General features: G+C 34.3%; 1 protein-coding gene across 1 annotated transcript in view; it reads right to left on the bottom strand.

The window, feature by feature from the left end:
* Positions 1-15872, bottom strand: part of LOC118181588 (alanine--glyoxylate aminotransferase 2, mitochondrial) — a 173922-nt gene that overhangs the window by 93006 nt on the left and 65044 nt on the right. Inside the window, exon 4 of the mRNA XM_035350742.1 lies at positions 7660-7783. Coding sequence (XP_035206633.1) covers positions 7660-7783 — 124 coding nt within the window. The remainder of the gene's footprint in view (positions 1-7659; positions 7784-15872) is intronic.

Genomic DNA, 15872 nt, shown 5'->3' with positions numbered 1-15872 from the left:
ACATATTATCTTAGGAATAGATTTTCTTTCAGAGGCACAAGCAACGCTGGATTTTAATGAAGCGTCCCTTAAGCTGACGATGAAACCAGTTCGAGAAGAAAAATCGGAGCCGCCGATGTTAAACCTTGACCACCTGCCTAATGAAGAGCAACAAAGAATCCGACAAGTGGTAAGTGAATTTGCTTCGTTATTTAGTGATATTCCAGGATTTACTCAAGTTACTAACCACAGTATTGACACCGGAGATTCAATGCCAGTTCGCCACAAAGCATACCGGTATGATAAGAATAAAGAAAAAATTATAGAATGGCACATCAGCGATATGCTACGTAAAAAGATCATAACGCCCATCTCAAGTAGTTATGCTAGCCCGGTGGTTTTATGTAAGAAAAATAATGACTATCCATTGACACATCCAAAAAGGTGGCGATTCGCGATTGACTACCGTAAATTAAACTCCATAACTAAATATCCGGTATATCCGTTACCTATTATTGAAGAAATTCTAAGGAACATAACGTCGGCAACATTTCAGCGATGTATGGACATTGTGTTAAGGCCTGTTCTTGGAAAGTCCACATTTATCTATTTAGACGATATCATTATTACTAGTGATAATCTGGACCAACATGTACAGGATTTAAGACAGGTGTTTTCTTTATTAAATGAGGCCGGTCTAAAAGTTAATGTCGAAAAGTGCAAATTTGCAGCCCCTGAATTAAAATATTTAGGTTACAAAATATCTCAGAAAGGAATCGAGACAGACGAATCAAAAATAATCGCTGTACAAAAGTATCCGCCTCCAAACACGGCGAAGAAGCTCTCTTCTTTTCTAGGACTTTGTTCATATTATAGGTCCTTTATAAAAGATTTTGCAGCTATTGCTGAACCATTGTTAAAATTAGAAAGGAAAAAGGCAAGATTCTCGTGGACGGCCGAAGCCAATAGTGCTTTCGAAAAATTAAAACAAGCATTAACGCAAGCCCCTGTGTTGAAATTTCCTGAAAAGGATGAGAATTTAGAAATTTCAGCGGATGCTTCGGATTATGCGGTAGGAGCGGTACTTTCGCAAAATCAGCAGCCCGTGGCATTTTTTAGTCGAACCTTAAATCAAACACAAAGAAATTATTCCGCGACTGAGAGAGAGGCACTTGCAGTTCTGTTAGCAGTGCAAAAGTTCCGAGTCTATTTTGGAAAGGCGCCAATAACAGTGTATTCTGATCATGCGGCGGTAACTAGATTGTACTCGGGGAAAAACTTATCCCCAAGGTTAATAAGATGGGCACTCAAGCTACAAGAATATAATCTGGTAATCAAGCATACCCCCGGAAAGGAAAATATCGTAGCAGATGCCCTATCCAGAATAAAAATAGATGAAGAAGGTAATACTGTAAAGGTGGCAATGCTCACAGCATGTACAATAAATTCCCGAGAAACTGTAATAACCGAACTGGGTAAGGATCCTGAGTTTGGAAGCATTAATGAGTATTTAAAGGATCCTGAAAATTTTAGCCACCAAGATGGCGATAAGAAATAGGGCGGCCCATTACGAACTAATAGATGGTCTATTATTTTATACAAAAACTACAAATTCCAACAACGAATTTCGACCTGTTATCCTAGCTAGTCTTAGATTAAATATCCTGCAGGAGTTACATGACAGCCCTTTAGTTTCTCATGCTGGTATTCGAAAAACTATCCAACGCGTACGCGAGGCAGTCTATTTTCCTGAACTGCAAAAGTTAACAAGGGCGTATGTCCAGTCCTGCCCAACATGTCAAGCCGTTAATTATATTAATTTCCGCCCGGCCGGGTTTCTAAATAGTATTAAATCCGAATTTCCAAATGAAATAATTGGCATCGATTTATTGGGCCCTTTCCCAAAAAGTCAGTTAAATAAAAGTCCGTATCTCCTTGTTATGGTTGATCATTTTAGTAAGTGGACCGAAATTGTTCCCTTAAAACGAGCCTCCGCGAAATTAGTTACTGATTCTATTTTAAATAAATATATTTTAAAATACGGGGCGCCCCTAAAAGTTATATCGGATAATGGTCCTCAATTTGTAAGTAATATATTTGAAGACATGTGCCAAAAACTGGGCATACGTCATTTAAAAATGGTCCCGTATCGGCCGCAATCAAATATAGCGGAACGGGTCAACAGAAATATAGTGAAAATTATCCGTAGTTATGTTAAAAATTTTCATAAAAGCTGGGATAACTATGTCAATGAATTTGCTTTCGCCCTTAGGACCGCAAAACATGATACAACGGGCAAAACTCCTGCTGAGTTATTTCTAGGCAGAAAGGTTATAACACCGTTAGATAAACTATTTTATGTGCAACAAAGAGCCCCAGAATTTAAAATGGGTGATATAGAAAAACTAATAAAAGAAGCAAAAAAGAATACGGAAGTAGCACAAAGAAAACAGAAGTTATACTATGATCTGAAACGACGGGGAGTAACTTATAAAGTAGGGGATGAAGTTTTAAAAATCAAGCATTCACTTTCTTCAGCACCAGAAGATAAAACTGCCAAATTTTTTCCACGCTTTGAAGGACCATATGTTATAGAAAAAATAACTCACGCTGTTGTAGTGTTAAAGGCAAGAAATGGTGAAACCTGTTCCGCAAATATTGATCAAATTAAACCCTACTTCGATCGTAATAAAATGAAAATCTTTTCAGATCTTTTGCAGGATCCGGTACGGCAGACACCGCAGGTACAAGTTCCAGAGGTGGGAAAACGACAAGTACAAGGGCAAGCCAATGAGAGACAGAAGCAAGTGAAAAGAAAGTTTCCCCGCTGGAAAATTGAAGGTAACAAGAAAAAGAAGCCGTTCCACCGTCCAGAAAAGAGAGCTCACGAACACCCCCAGAATGAAGAAGGGAGAAGTACGACGAATGCAAAGAAAGCCAGGAGAAATAACGGCAACTATAACCCGGCTCCCAAACGGAAGATCTACTCATCGGACAGGACTCTCCGCAGCAAATGTCGCCGAACTGCGGAAGGGCGATTAGCGGCGGAGGAAAAGGTACAAGGAAAATTTGAACGGCCAGCAACGAGGTCCAAGCAGGAACGCGAAAGAAGTGTCCCGGTTCCGCCAAGACCAGCTGCCATCAAACGGCCAAGACCACAGGGAGAGGCGAAAAAGAAGGTATTCAAGGGTGACCGAACTGGAGGAAAAAGAAAGCTTCTAGAGGAAGGCACTGAAGGGCGAGCCCGCACAAGAAGGAGGATAAATCAAACTAGAATCTTCGCTACCTTCCAGGACTGGGCTGAGAAAAGAATGTCCGAATATCACAAAGATAAGTAAATTTTTATGTTACTTTGCAAACCTAAGTTAATCTTTCATTCTTACTGCAAGTGGCAGATTTCAAGAAGTTTTACCTCATGTGAGGTCTACCTTTATCGCCAAAAAGGCGAGAAATGAGTTGTTACCGATTTTGGTATTATGTTTTTCAATTACTCGCGAGTAAAACTAAAGTTGATGTATAATAGGAATGTGTAAATACTTGAATATTGTAAAAGTTATTGTATAAATTTTATTTAAAACATTCTGGCAAGAAAGAAGTTTTAGTCTGAAAGACTTTTGAAATGTAGTATTTCAATGTAGAAGAATTGGCACTTGCTTGGAAAAGAATAGAAGTTAACAATGTACTACTAATGTCTGTTTTAAAATGCGTAAAATTAACGGCATGTTAATATGTTCTTATATACAATGTGAACTGTTATTCTAAACGTTAAGAAATACTGTGATATGGCAAAAGTGAAAGTAATGCAAAAAAAAAAATTTAAACTTATTCGTGTGACTGTAAAAAGACCAAATTATGGTGAATATGTGTTAAAGGTTGAATGAATGTAGTTAGGCTCTCTGATGCTACACTTCAGAGTTAGCCACTTTCAGAATAGTACCTCAGGGTTTAGAGTTGAAGATAGGGTGTGTTACGAGGTCTTGTTATGTTGAATTTTAACACGTTAGTGTTTTGATTGTAGGCGGCAGTGTTGAACACGTATACATAAACACATTCGTGTTTGGTGTTTTCTTTTACAACACATGTCAGAGAGCACGGGGAGAGATAATTAAAATAAAGTCATGAATGAAATAAGAATGTTAAGAGAAATATAAATATTCATGTTACTTGCCATTTCATTGTGTAACATTTCATTAAACTAGTTTTCCTTCCAGATCTCTGGAAGGAACCAGATTTGAATAAAAGCTCCTGTTTAGATGCACTACAGATGAAAAATTGGTTGTCCATGGAGCTGATATTGTAAAAACAAATTTTTTTAAATTTCTAGTTTCTAGTGAGAAATGTTTGTAAAAGATTGGCCTCGCGTTAGATTCTAGAGCTAAAAGTTTTCAACAAGGTCGTTTTAGACCTCAGTTTCAAACTAATTAACTCTGGCGGGAAGTATGTAAGGATCTTAAGTTTTACTAACGTTTATTTTTATTTTAAATCTTTACTATCACTTCTTATTTTCTACTTCCGGCCAGAATTAAAAGCTTTAACTTATTTATGCAAATTTGTCTGGCGAACGCCAAGTACTTAAGTTGTGGCTTTTTGCCAAGCGAGAGAGAGGAAGGAGTTAGTCGAAGCAGGCCGCTTACCTTAGCAGTTTTACTCGGTTGCTGGTTGCCTTCCAGGCCAGAGGTTTAATCCTCGTGATAATTTTAAACGTATTGTAGTGTTAACAGTTCTCTGTACTATATACGGCTTCCTGTTAATATACGGCCGATCTTCCACGTAGGCCCTTGTTTATTATTCCAAAGTTTAAATTAGAATTTAGTTAATATTTTTATATTCTTACGTTCAGACCACAAGTAGTTGGTCTCTGTATTCCGAAGTACGGAAATTATTGTAAAGAGTGTAAAATAAAGGGTTTCGTATACCCTTCCTGTGTATCTTGTCTACTTCCCACATTTATTGAACATAGCTTTAGTAAGCTCCCTGTTCCGAGTCAGGTCTGTGCATGTTCCCAAAGAAAGTAAGGCGGAACATTGAACCTGATATAGTTTGTTGCAGTTCTACGGATTTTGAAAATAAATATGACGCTTTGGAATAATAGATGTAAAGTTATTTTATTTTAAGTTTATTAGGAGAAAGGAGAAGGGTTAGTTCTTGCAAATCTCGAACAGTTGTCGTTATCGTTACTTTTTGCACTAAGGGACATGATACAATAGAAAATGGGGTTATCCAAATGTTCTAGGAAGCTAGTAACTGACGTCCTTCCGTTGAATGTCATTGCGGGTTTCATGGAGGCCCGCGTTATTTTCAAGAGGTAGCCAAATCCTTCCATTATATTAACAAGAGCCAGTGGAGTTTACGATGTAGATGGGGCTAGCTAAACAGTAGTATCGTTATCAGCCATGAGTTCGGATTTACTTGGGCGCCACTTATAGGATCTAACACTTTTTGGCCACAAACTAATCTAGATCCTACTAATGAAACTGGCGACTGCTCGCACAGGCATAAAATACCAACGCAGACGAAAGATAAAAATAACCTTTTATTATTTTCAACTATGGAACAGAAAGGCACATACTTCCTGCTTTACAATAACACCAACAACTGGCGGTGGAACTTAAGCGTTGTTAAACAAATCAATTCAAGTCTGAAAAGAGAAGTGTTGGACTAGCACCTTAAGTTCTGGCTAATTAGATTGACTCGACAACCTACCAGGTGTGATAATTATTCAAATGGCCAAAAGACGTATCAGCAACTCCGCGTAACAGCAAGGTCATCAACGAAACGTGCACTGGCTAGTGAAACCATGCTCTGAATAAACTCCAAGATTCACCCGTTTAAAAATACTCGCTTCACTTAACTTTGAACTTACATCCTGGCGAGGAAATGTGAGGGGAAGTTGAGGAGTTCAGGAAAATAACAAAAATTTGAATAATTGGTTAATTTAACTAAGTGAAACGCTACACAGTTACGAATTTTTGCAATAAAAATAAGCTTTATTTGGGAGCACATTTATAAGTAAATATCGTTTTTTACCCTGAAGTTAAAAATGAATAGTCTAAAAAAAGATCCAGACTTATCAATGAGGTTCTACAATTCGTGATTAAGATAGTTTCTAGTAACTTTTCTCCAAGATTACAGACTTTATCAAAATTGAAATGCAATGAAGTGCTATAATAAGAAATAAAGGCAATTATAATTATTTACATATGCATTTTTTCTGCATGCATCAAAGAACAATTTAATAAAGAAAAGAAAAAAAATGGATTGTCATTATTTATTCTCAAGTTTTCGTAGTTTCTTTAAATTATTCAGTATAGAACTGTTGGAAATAAATGTTGGTCTAAAAATTTAATATTTAGCTATCAGTATGTTGGAACTACAAAGTGTAACCATAAGAAACTTCTTGCAGATGCCAGCCTTAGGATTTCAGACTGAAAATTAATATTACTTGGAATTTTTTTTCTTAACATCATTATTATTACTGTTTATATATGTTTTAATAAATATTTAGTAAATAAAATTTTCTTTGGTTAAAAAAAAACTTTTTATTTTAGTTTAAAAAAATTAGCCCCTCAGTTGCTTTCAGATCGAGCATTCGGCCCATATACAATTTGAGTATGAAACCACTGCTCTAAACTACTTCACATTTCAACTCTAATAACACATCTACTAAAAAGATCTATTACTCAACATTATTTTTTCTTTAACATTAAAAATTGTTTTCTTGACAGGATGTTAGATATTATAGATATAATTTATTTACATTTTATATTTTATTGGCTAATTGAATACAGCAAAGAATGGAAAAGCTATCTGCCTAAGGTAATAGACGCATTCATGGAGGAAGTTTGAAGAGAAATTGGCATTATTCATATTGTACACATGAAAAACCACAAAACTCCCAACCCCATTTGCTTGGAAACAAAGATGGAACAAAAATTATCAAGTTCAACTGTCTAAGACTCAAGCACCAGAAGACCATTTTATCAATTTCCTGTAGTACAGCTAATACAAAAAAACTCGTGAGACATTGTCTCCTGTGTAATTTTTTAATTCTGAGGTTAGATTTTATTCCAATTTTTGCTGCAGTTTGCTTGTATGGAAGAATGTTTCTTAGTTAAAAACATGGACAGTTTTAACATATTTTTCCACTAATTAAATTATGATAGTAAATATTATGGATAGCTTCAAATATGCTTGAATAATAATTGGTAAGATTCAAATGCTTGCCATTACTTTGAAATAAAGAATCTGAACTTATATTCAGACACAGCATGGTCTCTCTTCTTCAAATGAAAAAAATATTCGAAACAGAAAGCAGTAACAATGTCATATAAATTTTGTCGGAATGCAGACTATGTTATTTGTTTCTAAGAATACATTAAGCCTTTTATATGAAATTAAAATAATATGAAAGCTGAAAGAGAAAACATGTTTAACAGTGCTTTAAACTACAGTTAAAACAATTTTGCTTCTATTAAAATGAAATACAGAAGAGATAAAACAATTAAAATTCATTTATTAAATTTTTAAAACACAGAATGATATTTAAAAATATCTCAAAAATATAAATATGAAATATTCCCCATGCTTTAGATATATTTAACATAAAATTTTCTTAAAAAATGATTGCTTGATATAAATATTAAAAATTTCTCATATTGCTTTACTCTATTTAATACTCACTTTTAAATCTTCAGGTAAATGGTCAGTCAGTTTCTTTGCATATTCATGTAGTGTTGGATGCAAATATATATTTGTTACATGCCATAGCTTGTTCAACTGACGAACAGCAGCTTCAGTAACTACTCTGAAAGAAAAATTAAATTCCTGCACAAGCAAAAATAAAACAAATTTTTAAGATATATTTGGACATACCGAGTGCATCAGAAAAAAAGTGTACACATTTTGAACTTGATTCATAGAAAAATAATTTCTTACCTACAACGTTAAATTTCTAAGAAAAAATAATGTTTAAATTTGCTCAACAGGTAGCAATAAAATTGACGATCAAACTGCACCATGTTAGTGCAAAGAGAGTAAAAACGACATGGCAGACATATGTTTGAGCTCTCAAGAGGAGAAGCAGGTTATTAAGTAATAATGGAAATTCGAGAATGTTGCTACAGTTTAGAGATGGTGGAGATGTGAGTATGAAGCCTGATCCACCTTCAAAGTTAACAATTACACGTCTAACGAGAAAAGGGTTCGAGAAAGGGTCGAGGTTCACAAAACAATGTGTGATGTGCATAAAGGCCGATCACGGCGACCTTGAGCAGCTACTAGTGATGAATTCTCAGTTGCGGTGCTAGAATTGTTTCTGCGTTCGCCAAAAATTCTTCAAGGCAAGAGTCACATGAAAGTGGTTAAGTGCTAGTGGGGCGCTACGCATTCTGAAGAAAGGCAGATTGCATATGTACATTCCAAGGTTAATGCAACAAGTAAGTGACGATGGCCCAGATCACCGGGCATAATTTGGAGATCGGGTTCAGGAGATGGTACGTAAACCAGGACTTAAAATAGCATTGTATGGTCAGATAAAATCCAATGTAAACTTAATGTAACTTCCAAAAGGCATAATTGTGTGTACTGGGTTGAAGATAATCCCCACATTACTGTTGAAAGGGTTTGAATTTGCGATGTGGTTTGTCTTCTAGAAGCCTTTGCCATTTTCAGGGTGTAACCTCTACAAACGATATACAATCTTTTTGTTTCTACAACTTTATGTAGACCGCGAATAGCAACGGTAAAAAAAAAAAAAAAAATAATAATAATATGATTATAATAATAACTTTTAAAAGATCGATATCTTAGAAAGTAATAAATAATTTTCTTTAAAATATAGTAGTGAAAAGTTATTCTTAATTCGATAATTAACGTTTTTATGATGCAGCAACCGCTACATTCATTGGTAACCCAAGTTAGTAACGGTAAATTTTACAGAAAACACAGGAAACCAGTCAAATGTTGCTAATTCTTCGGAAACTATGAAGGTATGTGTAAAAATTCCTCCATTCTGAATAGATAAGCTAGAAATTTGGTTTCACCAGACAGAAGCACAATTTAAAATTAATGGTATAACTAAAGAAGATACCAAATTTAACGAAATTGTCTCATAAATGGAACCTAAATATATAGACACTGTTTTGGGACATATCTGATAAGGCTGCAACTACATATTCATTGGCGAAAGAGCATTTATTAAATGTATTCAAAGAAAGAGAAAAAAATTAATCAAATGCCTTTTCACTGGCACTGAAACTGGCGACATAAAACCAAACAATCTCTTACAAAAAGACAAATGAAATTCTTAGCAACCAGTAACATTTCCGACAGAGTATTAAAAACACTATGGACTGAAAAATTATCGCACAATATTAAACAAATATTGGTGTTCGGTGATGAAAGTATTAATAAACTGGCGATTATGGCTGATAAGATTTTTGACAAGTATTCACAAACTGAAGTATATGAGGCTTATTTAACTGAAGTTAAGAATTCGCGCGCGTCCTAAATTACCATTTCAATATTACTGGAGAAGATATCTTCGTCGGAACGGCGGATCGAAGAGCTCCATTTCCATTGCCAGCCAAATGAAAAAAGTCATAGTACAGAAAAGAAATAGCAGATCATTGTCTAGAGGCAGAAACAGAAGCTAGAGGCGTTACAACCTTGGATGGTAAACTGTATTACGTATTACCACTTTTCTTTTGGATCAAGATGCTTTCCGGAAAAACGTAAGCTACCATGTAACTAAAATAACTAGGAAAACTTGCTTGTGAAGCACAATCAGAATTAGTATCCAGTTCTGCTGCTGAAGATTTAAAGAATTGCCGTAAATTCAATCACAGACTTTCTGTAACTGAAAAAAAGGATAAAATTTTTTGTTGACAGTAGTCTAATCATAGCCATATGTAATGACAAAGTAAGTGGCGACTATATGCTGCAAATGCTATTGAAATATCAGTGTTTCGGACAAAAAATTTTAAATTTTGAATTGGGATTTTGCCGTGATTTTCAATGGCCATTTATCATAGCCAAAGTCAAAAAAGGTATTTAGGGTGCACATTTTCTTAACCAGTTTAATTTATTGACTGATATTAAAAACAAAAAAAACTAATTGATGATGTAACTAAACTCAGCATTATAGGGGAAATCATATCATCAGCCGTTGAATCAAATATAAGCACCTTAAACAAAAATGATATATTTTCTAAATTGACACAATTTCCAGAAAAACAAAACGTGATTTACTAACTTCTAAAGCAAAACACAATGTTGAGCGTTATGTAACTGCTAATGACAAATCAGTTTATTCAAAAGGAAGACAGTCATATCCTAAAAGATTAGAAATAGCCAAACAAGATGTAGAGTCTAGGTGGGTGAACTTCTATCTAAAACTGGAGTAGCAGGAATCTACACAAGAGAAAGGTTAAAATACCCTTTATTAAATCTTTTGAAAATTTGTAATGCGTCAACTCGACGCTAACAAACTTCGCTTCTGCTTGGGCGGTAACTGAAAATTACGTAATTAAACTAAAAATTTGAAGATATAAACAAACGATAGAACTAGACTACAAGGCTTAGCGAGGTCCCATAACTTAAACCCCCTTCGAAGTTAGTGGCAGCAGATATAAATGCAATTAAACCACTTCAACCAGCAATAAGCAAACGTAACTACGGCAGAGGTGACGGTTAGAGCCTAACCGTGGCCTTCGAGATGACATGGCCTGGTTAGCTACGAGTGACGTCACGAAAGGCGTCCGATTCTTCCGTGACTTTCTTTGCTTCAGATTTGAATGCGAGCGTTTCGTTCGATGTTTAGAGTGTTTTGTTTTTAATAATGCATAATAATTAAATTTCCAGAGACTTGAAAACGTATATAAAAGGTCGTATATTCATTTGCAGTTAAGATTAATAACTTAATAAATATTATTTTTAAGAAATATTCACGAAATTTTCTATGCCATGTTTTAGGTTATCTTGTGCTTTTTTTTTTACACTGTATTGTAATAATTTGTTAGGATACACTCAAAAAAGAAAGTATTGAAATAAGTAAATAAAAAGGCTGTTATTTATTAACATAAAATTGTCTTTACAGTTTGAAAAGGAGAGGAATGAAAAGATTTAGAAATATAAATAATTCACTAACAAAAGTAAATATAATTTAGCAAATTAAAAGACATAAGAAATAATTTTTCCTTAAAACTATAAATATTTCATAGCTTCCAATCATTATGCAAATGTATTTTTAATTCATTTAATTTACTATCTAATAAAATGAACAGAAAAGCCACAGAAAAAATTTAAATCTCAAAACTTTGTAAATTAAATAAATTACAATTTTGCTGCAACATTACAGAAAACGAATAATTTTCACATATTCTATAGCAATAATTATAAGAATATTTACATCATTTAATAATATTTACATTATTAGTTATATGTAGATGCATAATAAATAATATATTTACAAATAAAAGCCATCCATATAATGTTTCACAAAAGCGTAAAATCAATAAATTTGCCAACGAAAACCTCAAAACAACTATACATAGAACAAACCATCATTTCTGTCTAATTAGGAAATACTGTGCAAGTTGTACTAGTATACTGAAGCCATATTAATCGCAATTGATAATTTATTTTGAAAAATTATGAAGTATTATCAAATAATAAGGAAACAGCAAAAGGATTAATAAATTTAAATGTAAAAGATACATTATTGAAAATATATTTGAACTGCATCATATTTAGTACACTATTTTTAAATAAATAAAACAATGTCATTTACATACTCATAATCTTTTCATCACGTATTCTTGATTTTTTTAAGTTTCCTTTCATCGATTTTTGTATGCATATTATTTTGAAGAACTTTAGTATAATTGTTTAAACAAATATTTGAAACGGTGCTCATTATTTTTTTTAATCTGCTAGAAAAGGGAATTCCACACATTAAACAAGTTTCATGAACATCAAACCTGTTAATGTTTTGTATATATATCTCGGTAAGTTTGACCAGTAAAGAATGCTGTTCCACTTCTTTACTGGTTCTTCTTTACTTTCAACTGGAACAACTTTATCTCTTAGATAAACTGCTATATCTATATGAAGCGATACAAAGATACTTTTTTCAATTTTAGGATATGGATGAAAACTGAGCAATAAAATATAAATACCAGCAACAGATTTGTGTAAAATAATATTTGAAGTATCTGAAATATTTAATTTATTTGGTAACATAGAAGAAAAATCCTCAAATGATGCTATTTTGTCCTTTCTCAAAAATTCATTAAAAATATGCTTCTCCAACTTAGCTCTTTTTTCCTCCCTGCTCATCCTCTGAGGGGTTGGACTTTCAGATAGGTATTTTGGACAACCAGAAAAAATGTATGGGTAAGCATCGTTATTTAATTTAGGATGCCCTCTACACATCTGAATAAAAGTACCTTCGTTTGTTGGTAAATAATCATAGCGAATAATATCATCTTTTCGAAATGTTTTTCACATTGAATTCATCTGCGATCACTTGAAATAAAATTTTTCCTTGGAATTTTTTTGATCCATAAATCCCGTTTTACTGTATCTTTTGGAAATTTGAATACTGATACATATTCATTAGTGCCATCGTAATTGGATTTGCATGCTGGAACGCAACATCGTGCAGGCAGGATGAAGACAGCTCTACGTAGACGTCGATCGTTATTCTTGTTAACAAATAAGTTAACTAGTAATCTCAATTTAAAAACGAAAATATCCTTAACAACATTACTTAAATTTAGCAATAAAAAAGACACGAATAATAAAAATATACAGCACGCAATCAACGTAATAAGAAGTCTTAGCTTGCAGTGTCCACACAATGCAGTGCGAAGGGTGAAAGTTCAGACGCCTTACGTGACGTCAAATCACGTGATTCTGCAGCTGACCAGACCATCTAATCTCGAAGGCCACGGCCTAACTCCCTCTAACTCCTACCGAACTCGGCTTTTAAATACTTCCTTCAAAGTAGAAAATTTGCATTCGTTCACGCGCGCTACAATATTTAAGTATTCTGGCACTGACAATTAGAGGAATGAAGGCTTATAGGAAATTTTAAAATAAAACTTTAAATTATTAGTTAAAATAAATATAAATCCCTACAAAGAATTCAACTTTATGCTAAAAACGATATTATCAGACTTTTAAAATCCCCGTGCGCAAGCCCACTTCATTTAGTTACAAAAACAGACAGCACTCTGAGACCATGTAGTAAATATCGTCACTTAAAAATGACATCACAGTACCAGATCGCTACCCTTTACCCAGAATTGAAGACTTCCATCACATTTTAAAAGGCAAGAAGATATTTTCTAAACTTGATTTACTTAAAGCCTATTACCAAATTCAAATAGCTGAAGACAATAAACAAAAAAACAGCAATAACAACACCTTCTGAACTTTTTGTATTCAACGTAATGAGTTTTGGCTTAACAAACGCTCCCTATGAACTAGATTTTACTTTTGTGTATTTGGATGACATCCTAATAGCGTCGGAAAATGAGGAACATCATAATGAAAATCTTATGGAAGTATTTACTAGTCAACAATATGGTCTATGCATCAACCAATCGAAATCAGTAATGTGAGTGAACAAATTAAAATTTTTAAGATATCTGATAAACCAAATGGCTCAAAACCTCTTCCAGGAAAAGTACAAGCCATAACAAATTAGAAACTTCCTAAAACTATTCACGAACTTCGTAAATTTTTAGGAATGATTAACTTTTATAGAAGATACTTAAAAGATGCAGCTAATACGGAAGCTAGCTTAAATGAATATTTAAAAGGTTAAAAAAAAAAAAAAAAAAAAGATTGAAGAGAAATTCCATGGATAAAAGAAGCAAAGAAGTCTTTTGAAAAATGGAAAGAATTGAGCCAATGCTGCTTTATTAACCTTTCCCAATCCAAATCTAGCATTAGCTTTATGTACAAACGCCTCTAATTTCGCAATTGGATCTGTTCTACAGCATTATGAAGACGGAGATTGGAAACCAATAGCATTCTATTCCAAAAAGTTAAGTGACACTCAAAAAGCTTACAGCACGTATGACCGGGGAACTTTTAAGTATCTAGCTTTCCATCAAACAATTAAACATACACTAGAAAGACGAGAATTTACAATAGTCACAGATCACAAGCCAAGATTATCACCAAGACAATTAAGACAACTCCAGCACATTTCTCAGTTTTCAACAAATAATAAAATGTATAACTGGGAAAGATTATATTGTTGCAGATCTGATACCTAGAACTGACTCAGTTTCGAATATCGATTAGGACAAAATTGGCTATTGCGGATGAACAAATCAATAATGCAGAACTAAAAGAATTACTATATAGTATCAAAAATTTAAATTTTAAACACTACCCACTATCCTCTGGAAAAATAATATGGTGCGATGTTTCAACTCCAAATATTCGACCGTTCATACCAAAACCATTTCGAATGAGTGTTTTTCACAAAATACATGACTTGAACCATCCTGGCATCAAAACATCAGTGAAACAAGTAACATAAAGGGTCATTTGGAAGAATATTAAAAAAGGTGTTAGAAAATGGGCTAAAACTAGCACTAGTTGCCAGAAAAATAAAATTATTCATCACATACTGTTGAGTCATTAGGGTTTTTTCCGAAAACAGGAGAGATGAAAAATATGCAACGCCTTCGCCCGGAATCGAACCACGGACCTCTGAAATACCGGCTCAGTGTGCTGACCACTACACCACGAAGGCACGCTAGGAAAGCGGGAGAAATACCTTATATACTCACCTTTTTAAAGGGCGACTGGGGTTTTTAGGGGACCGAAACGCCAAATCCTGGGTGGTACAAATCATCATCCACCACCCTTTTAGTTCGGGCGCCACGGTAGAGACATTAAGTTAATGAGAGATGAAAAATTAGCAACCGCCTTCGCCGGGAATCGAACAGCGGACCTCTGGAATACCGGCCCAGCGTGCAGAACCACTACACTACGAAGGCACGCTAGGAAAGTGGAAGAAATACCCTACATAGCCCCCTTTTTAAAGGGCGACTGGGGTTTCTAGGCGACCCAATCGCCAAATCCTGGGTGTGGAGAATCCTCATCCAACACCCTTTTAGTTCGGGCGCCACTGTAGAGTCATTAGGATTTTTTTCGGAAGCAGGAGAGATGAAAAATATGCAACGCCTTCGCCGGGAATCGAACCACGGACCTCTGAAATACCGGCTCAGTGTGCTGACCACTACACCACGAAGGCACGCTAGGAAAGCGGGAGAAATACCTTATAATACATTCCAAATTCAACTCATCTGAAGAAACTGATGAACAATTTACCAATGTTCACATCAATATAATTGAACTCGACCCTTTATCAAATAAGAATAAATATTTCTTAACATGCATCAATCATTTTACTTGCTGGATGGAAGTTATATAGATAGAAAATATTACCATAGAAACAATCATTTGTCGCTTTGGTATTCCATGCAGCGTGATCACAGACAGAGGAATTCAGTTCAGAAATTTAGGTGTTATTTGTGGAATTAAAGTGCAAACAACTTTATACAATTCACAACACAATGCAAAAACTGAAAGACAACATATTCGAACATTAAAAGCATAAGCATTAATATTCGAACATTAAAAGCAGCAATTAGAGGTCCCAATTCAGTCAAATGGAGTGAAACTTTACCAACTATACTCTTGGTATACGTGCATCTCTACGTAATGATAACAACTGCTGCATTGCAGAAATAATTTATGGTAAATCACTGAAGCTACAGTAATTCTTTCAAAAACCAAATTAGAAGCATATACCTTCACTAGCGAACTGCAAAAACAAATGGAAAAATCAAAACAAATTAAAAACTAAT

Source organism: Stegodyphus dumicola, chromosome X2, assembly GCF_044657685.1.
Source record: "Stegodyphus dumicola isolate Sdum_Otavi_A_Nest chromosome X2, ASM4465768v1".
NCBI lineage: Eukaryota > Metazoa > Arthropoda > Arachnida > Araneae > Eresidae > Stegodyphus > Stegodyphus dumicola.
The sequence above is the reverse complement of the archived record's forward strand: the minus strand, read 5'-3'. Positions and strand labels throughout refer to the sequence as shown.